The sequence below is a fragment of the Oryza sativa genome, chromosome 5, assembly GCF_034140825.1.
Source record: "Oryza sativa Japonica Group chromosome 5, ASM3414082v1".
In the NCBI taxonomy this organism is placed as follows: Eukaryota; Viridiplantae; Streptophyta; class Magnoliopsida; order Poales; family Poaceae; genus Oryza; species Oryza sativa.
The window spans coordinates 19,171,973-19,185,189 of NC_089039.1; the positions used below are offsets into that span (position 1 = coordinate 19,171,973).

General features: G+C 39.1%; 2 protein-coding genes across 3 annotated transcripts; both read left to right on the forward strand.

Annotated features, from left to right (window-relative positions):
• Positions 1-1,029: 1,029 nt before the first annotated feature.
• On the forward strand, positions 1,030-7,812 carry LOC9268788 (NAD-capped RNA hydrolase DXO1). Of its 2 annotated transcripts, XR_010741665.1 has the most exons (14): positions 1,030-1,539; positions 2,579-2,811; positions 2,894-2,959; positions 3,094-3,172; positions 3,767-3,846; positions 3,931-3,954; positions 4,086-4,207; positions 4,734-4,941; positions 5,034-5,087; positions 5,792-5,838; positions 5,919-6,091; positions 6,746-6,830; positions 7,124-7,187; positions 7,320-7,812. XR_010741665.1 is itself a non-coding variant. In XM_015785188.3 (13 exons), exons 1-13 carry the CDS (start codon positions 1,134-1,136, stop codon positions 7,439-7,441), a joined length of 1,590 nt encoding a protein of 529 aa, XP_015640674.1. In that variant the 5' UTR covers positions 1,030-1,133; the 3' UTR covers positions 7,442-7,812. The 2 variants fall into 2 exon arrangements, 1 of the variants encoding a protein (XP_015640674.1); XM_015785188.3 differs by lacking the exon at positions 5,919-6,091.
• Positions 7,813-10,645: 2,833 nt separating this feature from the next.
• Positions 10,646-12,929, forward strand: LOC4338688 (uncharacterized). The gene is made up of 8 exons (XM_015782450.2): positions 10,646-10,980; positions 11,197-11,310; positions 11,400-11,468; positions 11,619-11,638; positions 11,744-11,796; positions 11,894-11,924; positions 12,007-12,088; positions 12,317-12,929. The coding sequence occupies exons 1-8, from the start codon at positions 10,767-10,769 to the stop codon at positions 12,529-12,531; spliced, it is 798 nt and encodes a 265-aa protein (XP_015637936.1). The 5' UTR covers positions 10,646-10,766; the 3' UTR covers positions 12,532-12,929.
• The last annotated feature ends 288 nt before the right edge of the window (positions 12,930-13,217 follow it).

Consider the following 13,217-nt stretch of genomic DNA (forward strand, 5'->3'; position numbering starts at 1 on the left):
CGAGTAGGGCTCGATACAAGTAGCGTGTGGCGGTGGCTTGCCATGCACCCCTACTCAATCCATGCAAGCATGCGAGGAATAGGGTTCTTCACACATTGTTGGTCATAGGGGCCCACCTATCAATGTTTGGTGAATGGCAGTTAAAGGGTAGGGATCCCGACGGGGTTATGATAGTCAACCACTCTCTCCCAGTTCCCCACACTCGTGTAGGCATACATGGTTAAAGTAATGGGCGACAATTGCAACAGTTGCCGCCATGTCTTTCACGCGCCTTGCTACGGGGTAGACATCCGTCTTGTCGCTAATAAATCATATGATGTCATGGGCCCGAGACATCTCGGGCTACGTTGTTTCATGTCTCTGTTATATAAATGGCCACAGGCTACCTCGGGGCCCTTGCGAAAAATATTCACGCGCTGTAAGGTTATTTTTTGAAAGCATGGGCAATCCCTTGAGGGCCACCCTTTAGCACTTTGAGGTGGATTCATGTGTCATCTTTGATCGGCTATATGTTTAAGTAATTATAGTAAGGGTCAAATTATCATCTTCTATAAAAGTTATGATTCCCTATTTTTTTTTCTCCCTAGTCAATAATAGCAAATGAAGAAAACTAGTACTTCCTCCATTTCACAATGTAAGTCATTCTAGCATTTCCCAGATTCATTAACATTAATATAAATGTAGAAAATGATAGAATGACTTACATTGTGAAATGGAGGGAGCAATACATATGCAGTATGATGCTGAATATCAATTATTTGCCTTTGTTAGTTATACTTTATAAGACTTGTTAGTTTCTACTTTATGAGATTATTACTGTTTTAGTTGTTTTAGCTGGCTGATTACAAGATATAAGTATCATCAACAGAACAATACACGCAAAATCCACACGATACCCTCGTGTCGTGCCTACCTTGGATCTAATCTAAAGCCCGGATCAAAACCAAGCCAAAAGCCTAGTGAGCCCAGCTCGCTCCCGTTGATCCGGTGAGCGAGCCCTAATACTTCCAGAAGCTCCTCTTCTTCGCCGTGCCGAACACTCGAATCGCATCGCATCGCACCACAAACCCTCCCCCCCGACCAGAAAGCCAAGAAAGAAACCTTTCTTCGTCGGTCTCTCTCTCTCTCTGCCCATGGACTTCTCGGAGCAGGACGTCGAAATCTTCGGCGAGGACTACGACGACGCCGAGGCCGACGGCGGCGGCGGCGGCGGTGCCTCGTCCGGCTCCTCCTCCCCGTCCTCATCCTCCTCGTCGTCCGCCGCCGGGTCCTCCTCCTCCTCCAGCGGCGCCTCCAGCAGCAGCGGCGGGGGCGGGGGTGGGGGCGAGGACGAGGACGGGGTCGACCAGGGGGACGCCAGGGGGTACGACGACGACCCGTTCGACGGCGCGCCCGCGAGGGCCGCCGGTGGGTACGGTGACGAGGAGAGGGGCGAGGGTGATGCGGAGGAGGAGGAGGAGGAGGAGGAGAGGGATTTGTTCGGCTCTGACAACGAGGATTACGTCAAGACCCCCGCGCGTAGCAACTACCTAGTCCCAGGTCCGCCTCTAATATTTGCTAAATTATCGTGCACATTTTGGGTGACAATGATCAGTCTCTAAGCATGTCTAATCAGTAGAATTAATTAGGGCATTTTTACAAAATCCAACCCAGTTCTTTTGGTTGCGGGTAAGCTGATCGTAGGGTTTAGGGGATTCAGTGAGCATGTAGAAAATTGCGGGTTTCACATGTATGTATGATGAATTATTCTTGTTCTGGACTTTTTAATTCTTCCTTCCACTTTCGATAGGCATATGATACGCACAATGTGTCTTATAAAGTAACAGTACATCATGGCTACTGTCTTCTGCTTGCAACTCACTTTTAAATCGCAAGAGATGTTTTACAACACCATCAAGCATAATTGTTGGAGAGTAGCCATTGAACACTGCCTAACGATAAGTGTTAGGGGCTATTGGATTAGCTGATAGTTACATTGCACTATGCTAGTATGTTAATCTCCCGTTTTGATTATAGGTAGACTACAGTTGAATAACATCTATCTGCAAACGAATTTGAAGTATAATTGAAGTGAACTCTGCAGTAGATTACAGTTATGAAGAATACTGCATCTGATCTGATTTCCTCTGTAGAACAATTTTTTTCACATTCTTCTCAATCTGCCATCTAACTAGAAACATAGAAGTTTGAACTTTGAAAGATCAAAGTTGATAATAAAACATGCATAATTTATTGAAAACCTTCAATATATGCTAATCATATTTGTGATAGGAAGCTCCCTAAAATCAATACGCTATTTGTGATGATTTAGTGCTGGAAGGAATGGAGATCATGCTAATGCTTTATGTGTAACAACTTGATATCTATTGTTGGCATACATTTTATCAATCTACTAGGTCCATTAGTGATTGGTAATGCCCATGCTTGTGGTAAAGATTGTAACTGGGTTATTTTACTGGCTATACGCTTGATATGTTGGTGCGGGGCTTGGGGCAGCTAGCACTTTAAAATGTTTGAATTATCTAGGAGGGAAGGTTGAGCTTCAACACTATATTTCATTCCATGCCTTCCCTTATAGTGCTACCCTCAATACGGAACACCAACAATCATTCTCGGGGAGGATATGGGGGGCGGAATGGCAGAGGTCCACCTCTTCTTCCAAGGCCAGGAGGCCATCCAGGACGGCATAACTTTGGATATGGTGGGAGGTTTTCGCATGGAAATGGGCGTAATGTTGAAGGTTTTGTTTCAGAAATGAAGCTTAATAAGAGTGAAGAAACTTTATCTAGGAAGTTTGTTGCTTTTCAGGAGGTGAGTAATGATACCATATTCTTTTGATTTTTATATATTATCTCTGGTATCTATGTATCCAAATCCTTTCCTATTCATGCAGCCTTCTGAGATTGCATGCTACAGCCGTATTGAGGGTGGGGATGTATATTTTGATGACCGCAGCTTGGTAAGATCACAGAATTGCTCACGATCAATTTCACTTTCCCTTTAGTTCGCCATTTCCTTAAAGTCTGTCTATGTAGTATTACAGAAAAGTATTGTTATAAATTTGCTGCTGTACTAAACATACTGTTATTTTAGAGGCTCTTCAAACGTAACATTTGCGACTATGTTGGTGAAAATCTCAATAAAGGATTTGAATCTTTTATAGAGAAAAGAGGTAATTCCATCAAAAACTCATGTTTTCTGTTTTTATGTTCTGGAGTACTCCCTCCGTCCCATAAAAGGCAAACCTTGTACGAGATGTGACACATCCTAGGAGACATGTCCAAATTCATAGTACTAGGATGTGTCGCATTCCGTACTAGGTTTGTCTTTTATGGGACGGAGGGAGTAGTTGATATAAAGAGTACTGTTAAATGTAGAAATTGTTCTTATCTCTGGTATTGCAAACTTCTGTTTCAATCATCCTGGATTAACTTGTCCACATTTATAGAAAGTTCATGACAGCATGGCACCTTCCACTAATTTTACTTGGATAATTTATTCTTCCTTAAAAAATGGCATGAGAGAAAATACATAACTACTAATTAGAGGTTCTAATTATTTCTCATAGAGCCAAAAGAGAAATGAAATAAATTATTGGAACTAATTAACCCAGAAGTTCTTTTTTTTTTTTTGGAATGAGTTGAATCCTACATGTGGATCCAGATAAACAGTAGTTCTGTTATTTGGAAGTTGTTCTTTCCTTTTGAATTTATTTTCATTCAAGGGGACTGTTTCATGACGAATGTGGTTTAATTGTCAATATCAGATTTGGGTTCAGAAGGATTTGGTGATCTTCTTGCATGCATAAGAAATTCAACTGTACCTCTTCAGAACATACATTTTGTGGTAAAATGCTGCTGTCAACCTTCCGTTTTCTATTTTAGTACTCTATGCATGGCACGCTGATCATGTATGATGCTCTTCTTGCAGACATACCGCAACAATCTTAACAAGGTATGATCCTTCTAGTTCGAACTATCTAAAACAAACTCTGTCTTCCCCTCATTTTTGTAGCATATACCACTCGTTTTGTTCAATATGCTTGTATGTTTATAGATCGATATAACAACTAATATTGTTACCAGATATTGGCCACGGCTTATCTAAGAGAACCATGGAAGATGGGTGTGCACAAAAGAAATGGTGTTGTATACCTGGACGTCCATAAGCTCCCCGAAAGACCACAAAGTGAGGTTGAACGCCGGAGGTGATTCTCTTTCTCTGAATGCTTCATTAAGTTGATGTATATGGTGATGGTAATACTGTTAGTGATGCTCGTTAAACGCATTTATGTTGGGTGATAGAAAAAGTTGATATCTGGTATGGTAAATATATTAATGGCCTTAGTTTATACTTTATACGTGAATTGTCCTATAGAGATTCTACTTTCACAAGAAAGATAAATGGAGATTCTCTTTTGAAAAGTGTTCCTGTTTATCCACCATCAGTTATTTATATCACAAGGATATCTTGTCCAATTTTATTTCTTTATGCTGTTTTAATTCACTGGCAAACTGATGTAACAAGACATGCGTAACTGTTAGATTCCCTGGGAAGTTTGACACATGAGATTAGCTGTATCTTCACTCTTGCTCTGTGCATGTATCATGTTGCCTTAATGTTTATAGTCAATTAATCATATGCTCAGTGTTGTTATTATCGTTACATGGGAAGAATCTGAACCATAATACTTTTTTTGTGTGCCTTGTCTTTATCTCTATATTTACTCTCAGATGTTATTGGGGATATTCTTTTGAAAATCTTGCAACTGAGAATTCCATTGATGAGGATGGAAGAGGTATTGATGCAAATGTAGAGTTCTGTGCTGTAATAAAAACGAAATTGGGTGCACATCGTATTATCATGGGTGCTGAGATGGACTGCTGTGACGCAACTGATGATGGTAGGCGGTTCTACGTGGAGTTGAAAACAAGCAGAGAGGTTAGCATTACTTTTTTTTTTTGTGATTTGCTTTAGTTTGGGTACCACATTTATTTGAAATACTCAGTTTTTGAGCCTCTGGCGTGTAACAGCTGGAGTACCATACAGTGGAAAAATTTGAGAAAGAGAAGTTGCTTCGATTCTGGGTAAAATTTTAGTCCTGCTGTATTTCTTATTCTCCATTCAATTCAATATCATTTGTAACTTACTGCTCTGTCCTGCAGTGTGAAAGTTTATTTTGTGTTGTGGTTCATTCTCTTAGAACTCTTTTTTAATCAATGTCTAACGCTGCTATTTGCTTTTGTTAAGCACTGATAAAAAACACTCAATTGCATTGTAAAGCAATAATGAGGGTAGGGATGCGTATCTGTTGGCCCATGGGTACCCTTTGGCTCAATGGTGGAGCCAGGGAATTCTTAGAGCCTGAGTGAATCTAACTATGTTAGATATTTGTTACCAAAAATCAATTTAATTCCTAGAGTAATATAAAAAGTTAGTGTACGTTTGAGTTTTGATGATGAGAGTGGGCTGCCGCCCGGCGCTGGCCGCTGGGTGGTGGCTCCGCCACTGCTTTGGGCCATTCAACCCAGCCATTGGTTGCACTTCAATTGCTAGTTCATATTAGGTACAAAATGTAAACCAAATGAATTAGTGTTTAGCTGATGGGTATCCATGGTCAAGTGGTCAACCAACTTGCATCTTTAACTGAGAGTAGATGATAAGGTAGCAATCTTGTTATGACTCTGTCTACCATGAGTCCATGATCCACTTAGCTGCCTTTTATTTTTTTCAGAAAGTATGCATATTTTAACTTCTAACATTAACTTTTTTTCTTTACTAAATATTGCAGATTCAATCATTTATTGCTGGTGTTCCATATGTTGTTGTTGGATTCAGGTAGTATTCATTCTTTATTGTTTTCCCTTACGCCATCCATTTTTTGTAGTCAATGTGATGAGCTTTCTATCACCTGACAGCTGGCATTTTTGCAATGGAAAATGATTTTCGTGATAAAATGTTTGCTGATACAATTTACATGTTAAAGAAGCTGTGCAATGTTAGTATTGGGCCTTCTGCTTGGCTAGGAGATTGACATGCTGGTTATCACAAATCAGTATGCCACTATGGTTGTCCTCTACAAGGAACAAGAGTAATTTCATTTACACCTGGTGTCATCAACTGTGTACGAAGCAAGCTCATATTTGTGATAGTCAGTCGTTTCTCATGGATGTCCTGTTGCAATAAATAATTGTGCTGCCTACCCAACTTTTGTGGGGCTAAAGGCTGCTGGTGCTATTACAATAAATATTTTATTATTTGGTACTAAGGTATATTTTTCCCGGTACGTGTATGCTCATTTTCGAGTTAATTTTGTCTAAATAATTACAACACGATTTCATCTTCGGGATACCAAATCTTTGTGTAGTAAACTAGAGGTTCATGGAGACATGGACTATTTCTGGTAATATACTGATATGTCTCCATTTATTGATTGTAATAGGCATAATAACTTAAACACATACTTGATTTTCTAGATTCTTCAGTTCAATTTGTTTGACTGCATCACATGTACTTGATAAAATCGTATGCTTATTTTTAATACAATGTTCTGATTTGGTGTGGTATTTTGCTCAATATTTAACCTACCCCATATGATGCAAAAGAAGGCTTTTACTTTTTTAACTTCGACTTTGTCCCAATTTTACATTGATTCCAGTGGCTTGTATTTGTAACTTGAACTAGTACCCCTCAGCATTTTCCTACTAATAAAGGAGTTTCAACCATATATTTTTTTTACCTGCAGGAATGATGCTGGTGTACTTATACGGACTGAGAGACTAAGAACCAAAGAAATAACACAAAAGGTGAAAGCGAAGAACTACTGGCAGGTAATCAAGCTTTCTTCCTAGCAATTTTAAAGGACACATGCCTAGATAGACAACTATAATTTAGACCTATCAGCAGGTTAAATACTGGAAATGTGAATCATCTGTAACTCTAGACTCCCAAAGGACGTGCTTCCTTTGCAACAATTTACCTGCTATGTAAAATATGTGAGATTAGATTGTCTAAATAAGTAGTTCTCAATTAATTTCCTGCCACTTCAAGCATAAAAGGGATAAGAATACAATGTACTTATCTTGAAAATAACAATAATATCTGATATCCGTATGTACTTCAGGGAGGTGTTTGCTTGGCCTTCGCTGATGAGGTCTTATGCTGGTTGTATGGCACTGTTAGAGAAAGTAAGTTCATTTATCATTCTGAATATCTAACTAGTTGCATTTTCTCAAATTTTTAAATCACGGACTTATTGGCACTCATAATCATATGATACTCTCTGTACGCCTGACATTGCTTTTTTCCATCTCTTACAGACGAGGACTACATCCTGCAATTTGTACATCCATTCAATCGCTTGGAACTTCTACGTGCCCAGTCTCCCTGTCCTGATGCCATCACTCATCATGTGGAGCAGCTCTCTGGTACAGCAGGCTAGGTTAATTCGTACACACAACTTCGGCAAGTAAAAGGGCTGTTTGAGGTAGATCCGTGTTGAAGGATTCTATTCTAGGGGTGCTGACTCTTAAACAAAACTTCGGCAATTATATAATGGTTGAGCTGACGACTTACCCAGCCAAGCAACATAGGCCGACGACTAAATGGTTTGCTCTTTGAACTGCCAAAGAGATTTTGAAATTGTCAAAACCTTGTGTTTCTCCAGTAACATTAAGTTATAAATTAGGGAAATGGAGAGCTATGCGGCAATGCTACTACTGGGTCATGCCACCGAGGCACCAATGATGTAACTCTCTACCAGATACCAGTACCAAGGGAAATGATATGAATTCTAGAGAGTTTCTGAACTAACATGTGGTATATAGCTTTATTTTGAAATGCTATAAATTGAGAATATTAAATCGTCAAGAAGTGAGAAACCCATCTGCACCCCAGCACTCCCTAGAGCAGAGCATGACATTTTTTGGGTTAGGGCCTGTTTGAGGAGTTTATGTCAGCTGAAGCTTTTTCCAGAAATATAAGTTCTCACAAACCAAACAGTCTAGCTTCTCATATAGATAAGGCCTTCTCATCTAGATAAGGTCGTGTTTAGTTGCAAATTTTATCTTCAAACTTTAAACTTTTCCATCACATCAAAACTTTCCTACACACACAAACTTCAAACTTTTCCGTCACATCATTCTAATTTCAACCAAACTTTCAATTTTGGTGTGAATTAAACACTTTCAATTTTGGTGTGAATTAAACACAGTCTTATGAGAAGATATGAGAAGTTAATAGTTAAAATGAACTTATAAGCTACTACAAGCAAGCTAGTTATTTTAGCTTCTTTACATTTTCAGAAGCTGCCTACTAGATGATGCAATTGACTTTTTATTAAACGTTTGACCATTCATTTTATTTAAAAAATTATGGAATTATAATTTATTTTTTTGTGAGTTGTTTTATCACTTAAAATATTTTAAGCATGATTTATATATTATATAATTTCCTAAAAATTTTGAATAAGGCGAATAATCAAACATGTGTTCAAAAGTCAACAACATTATCTATTTTATAGAGGGGGTACTTATCAGCTGCGTTCTATAATTTATCTATTAATGGGCTGTTTAGTTCCCAAAACAAAAACTTTTCATCCATCACATCGAATGTTTGGACACATGTATGGAGTATTAAATGTGGAAAAAAAAACCAATTACACAGTTTGCGTGTAAATTGCGAGACGAATCTTTTAAGCCTAATTGTGTCATGATTTGATAATGTGGTGCTATAGTAAACATTTGCTAATGATGGATTAATTAGGTTTAATAAATTCGTCTCGTAGTTTCCTAGCGGAATCTGTAATTTATTTTGTAATATTACTACGTTTAATACTTCAAATATATGTCCATATATCCGATGTGTCAACTAAACCTAAAAATTTTTTCTAACTAAACAAGGTCTAACCAGTCATTTTTCAGAATTTTAAGAATTTTAAGCTCTCCTAAAAAGGTTCTAAAAGCCTTGTATTCCAGTTGCGCGTCTGTCGCCTTGGCAGGGAGGCAAATCTAACGTTCGCTTCAGTTGGATTTTCCAAGAAGTATTTTGCCCTATTTTTGTGTTAAGGTGCCACGAATGCGAGATTTCCAAACGGGAAACATCTTGATTCCCACAAGATTGATAGAAAAGAAAAGTCACTGATCTACGCATCTTGATTCCCACAAGATTTAAAAGAAGAACAAGTCGTTGATCTACAGTATATATAGTACTGCAAATTTCACAATTTCACGGGAAATATTTCAGATCCCAAAAAAATGGGGAAACTCAGCCATCGATATACGCTCTTATTATGTTGTAAACAGGAGCATTGTGTTCAAACCGCTCGATAATTCAACCATGTTTTTTTTAAAAAAAATCTACTAATAATTTATTTAAAATTTACCAGTTTTCATGGATGACTTAAGGGTTATTGCGGTTATTGATAAAACCATGAATATGTTCATCGTAATCTTTAACTTGTTATAGTTTTGATTGAGGGGTTGTTAGAAGATTAATGGTTTGCATAGGATATATGGTTGTTTGGTTAGTGTCTAAGTTTACCACGATTAACCTTAGGCCAAACGTGGTACGGCGAAAAAATAATACACCCATGAAATAGTTGGTCATAAGTGTGACAATGTTTTGCCAAAACAAAATAAGTGAATAACTTGCGATGGGGGAGAAGCTAGGATTTGGAGATTAGGGGGACAACCACAAGGAATGTTCGTGTGGTTTATAATCCATTTTAGGCCCTCTTTGTTTAGGCTTAGGCTTATTGGGTTAGACTTTTAAGTCAGCTTGTTGGCTTATATGATTTATAAGCCAGTGAATTTAATGTCCTAAGTTTAGTGGTGGAGTCATACATCTATCTCATATAAGCCAAAAAAGCTTCTCCAACCTAGCTTTTGGCTTAATAGTGTAAGAGTGGCTTATGGTTTTAAAAAAGCCAAATGAAAAAGCTGCTTGTTTGTTTAGGCTTAGACTTTTTGACTTATAAGCCTAAACAAATAGGACCTTAATGCGATGCACTATTCATACTCTGCATTGATACCTCTAAAGCAGAGGATCTGAATTCAATGGTAATGGCTTCTGATGATCGCTATATATTGAAGGGTATTTAAACACACGGTTAGTGCGGTAATCTTACGGTATACCTAGCTGATTTCAACGGTAATGGCTTCTGATGATCGCTATAACTGTGCGGTTTTCACGATAACCGCCAAACCGTGGGTGACGATAACCACACCCTAGATCACATCAGATTTCTTACAGTTATAAATTCTACTACCTCCATTCCCAAATATACCAGATTTTAGTTAGATGTAATATATTATAATACAACGAATCTGGAGAGAAGCATCCAACCAAAATCTCTTATCTGTGCGTTTAGTTCACACTAAAATTAGAAGTTTGGTTGAAATTAAAACGATGTGACAGAAAAGTTGAAAGTTTGTGTGTATGAAAGTTTTGATGTGATGTAAAAGTTGGAACTTTGAAGAAAAAGTTTGTAACTAAACACGGACATATATATATATATATATATATATATATATATATATATATATATATAGGGACAGTACTAAATTATATCGGGAACCCTTGTCGCAAATTGCAGTGCTAGCTGCACTAGGAGTACAAATCCCTAGTACAGCGTAGTACTCCAGTCGCCGGCTCGCCGCACACCATCGCCCATCAGACCCTGCCGCCGCGGTCTCTTCTCGAGGCCTCCCGTTCCCTCTTCCCGGCGAGCTAGCGCACCGCGCGGGAGAGAAAGGAGAGCAAAAAGGATGGGCGGCGGCGAGTGCAGGAGCAACGACTACGGCGCCGCCGCCTACTGGGACGCCCGCTACTCCTCCCCTTCCCCCTCCTCCACCGCCACCACCGGCGGCGGCGGCGGCGCGTTCTTCGACTGGTACCAGGCGTACCCGGCGCTGCGGCCGCTGCTCCGCGCCCGCCTCCCCGCCTCCTCCCGGGTCCTCATGCTCGGGTGCGGCAACTCCCGTACGCCTCTACTACCTCTTTTACCTGCGTGCCTTCACTCACACTAGCTTGAAACTATCTGCGTACTCAAATTCAACGATTTCGGCGCTAATTCGTCGCGCGCGCCACATATTTCTGGGAATGCACTGGAGTAGTAGATTACCCTGTTGCATTGTTATACTAATTATACGGTCACACCTATCCGTTGCATGATGCAGTTTGATCTTATTTTGGCAGTTTTGTCGGAGGACATGGTGAAGGATGGGTACGAGGAGGTAGTAAACGTGGACATTTCATCCGTAGTCATTGAGCAGATGAGGGAGAAACACGTTGATATTCCACAGCTTACATGTAGTGTTTTCATTGATAATTTCAAACTCATAGTTTGTGAATTATGGTTTCTATGCAAGGTCTATTTACTTGGTGTCTTGTGTTTTAAGATTTCCAGATGGATGTTAGGGACATGAGTTTGTTTGGTGATGGAACATTCGATTGTGTCCTTGATAAAGGTACCTTAAGAATTTTATTTACCGAAGCTTGCTAATGCTCTTGTGGAATACTTTTTTATGGAATTTACTGAATAAATTCATTTATGGTATTTGTTTATTTTTCACCACTACACTTACCTTGTTATGACGGAATTATGGAAATTTCTGAAGGTACATTGGACGCTATGATGGTAAGCTTTACTTGTTGCACAAACAACATTTTAGCTTTCTGATCAGGCATGAAATGAAAAATCATCTGACCATTATTGTTGTTGCATTTGATCTTACTATTTTAGTGTGGCGATGATGCTCCTCTTGGTGCTTCCAAAATGCTAGCAGAAGTGGCAAGGTGTCTGGCATGAAAGTTTATCCTTTTCACTCTTTTCAAACTAGTTGGTTCCCAATGATTCAGTATGTTTCATGTTGAACTATTTTTCCCCTTGCAGGATTCTTAGGCCTGGTGGGATCTACATGTTGGTACATCCTCTAAATCTAAACAATACAGTGTGTAATCATTTTGCGTGGGATGATCTTATGGAGCGATGATGTTCTTTTGCAGATAACATATGGTTGTCCTAAGGAACGAGTGCAACTTTTGTACCAATCTGGAAGCCACAAAAAAATTGAACTGTACATTATGCGTAAGTATTTTTCTTATGCTATTTCTTGATTCATGGAGCTGGACATAATTTGAAATTCCAGAAGGAAACACTGAATAATGGGGAGATTCAGGTTTGACTGATTCCAAAGGGAAACATTGGTTCCAAAGATTGGTTGATTCTAATGGGAAATCTTAAAACTTTGATTTGACGCTATGCTTTTAATTTCTCAGTTGGACCCTGATAAAATTTACTGTTATCATTTTGCAGCCACACCTGGATACCAGTTGAAATGGAGCAAAGGTGTTTCACTTGCACAACCTATCATGGAGGAAGTTTCATTGACAGTGGATGGTCAATTACCACCTGACTATGTTCTTAAAGATCCAGAGTCACATTTTATTTATATTTGCAAAAAGCCAGATGCCGCTAATGAAGCTAATTCTGTGGTTGCTAATGAAGGGGAAACCATAACTTCAAAATGATCTTTTGTATCCTTAATTTGCATTTTGTTTTGGGTTGCTGACGAGCCTTGGATAGTATGTGCTCATAATAAATTTTGTCAGATGTTACTGTTGGATGAAAATCACGACCCTCTTTAGCCGCCTGGGGCCCCAAAGGTTGCCAATCTGTGCTCGATATTTCTTCTCGGAACTTGGAAGATGTGACACAAAATTCATATGTATTTCAATATGCTTTGGAAGGGGCCAGCTGAGTTGTGTTAAGTTTGTTTAAAACGACTGAGTTCCTCTTTATATCGACACCCATAACATCAGAGTGATTTTGATGTGATCTTGTTATTCTGAGATGGATCATGGAACACTGCATGTCTGTATGCAGTGTATATGGAATGATATTATGGCTGTGTTTAGATTGGCCCAAAGTTTGCAATTTGGTTGAAATTGGAGACGATGTGACTGAAAAGTTGTGTGTGTATGAAAGGTTTGATGTGATGGAAACTTGGAAGTTTGGAAAAAAACTTTGAAACTAAACATACCCTATGCAAACTGAACTCCCTGGGCGATTAGACATTCCCGACTAATGCTCGGTTAATCCCCGATAGGAAGGAATCAGAAGGGATTGAGAATTTGAGATCCTTCTCAATACCTCTCAATTCTCCACTAGTTACGGAAAACGAGAGCTCATCATGGTATACATTTGAAGGGGAGCG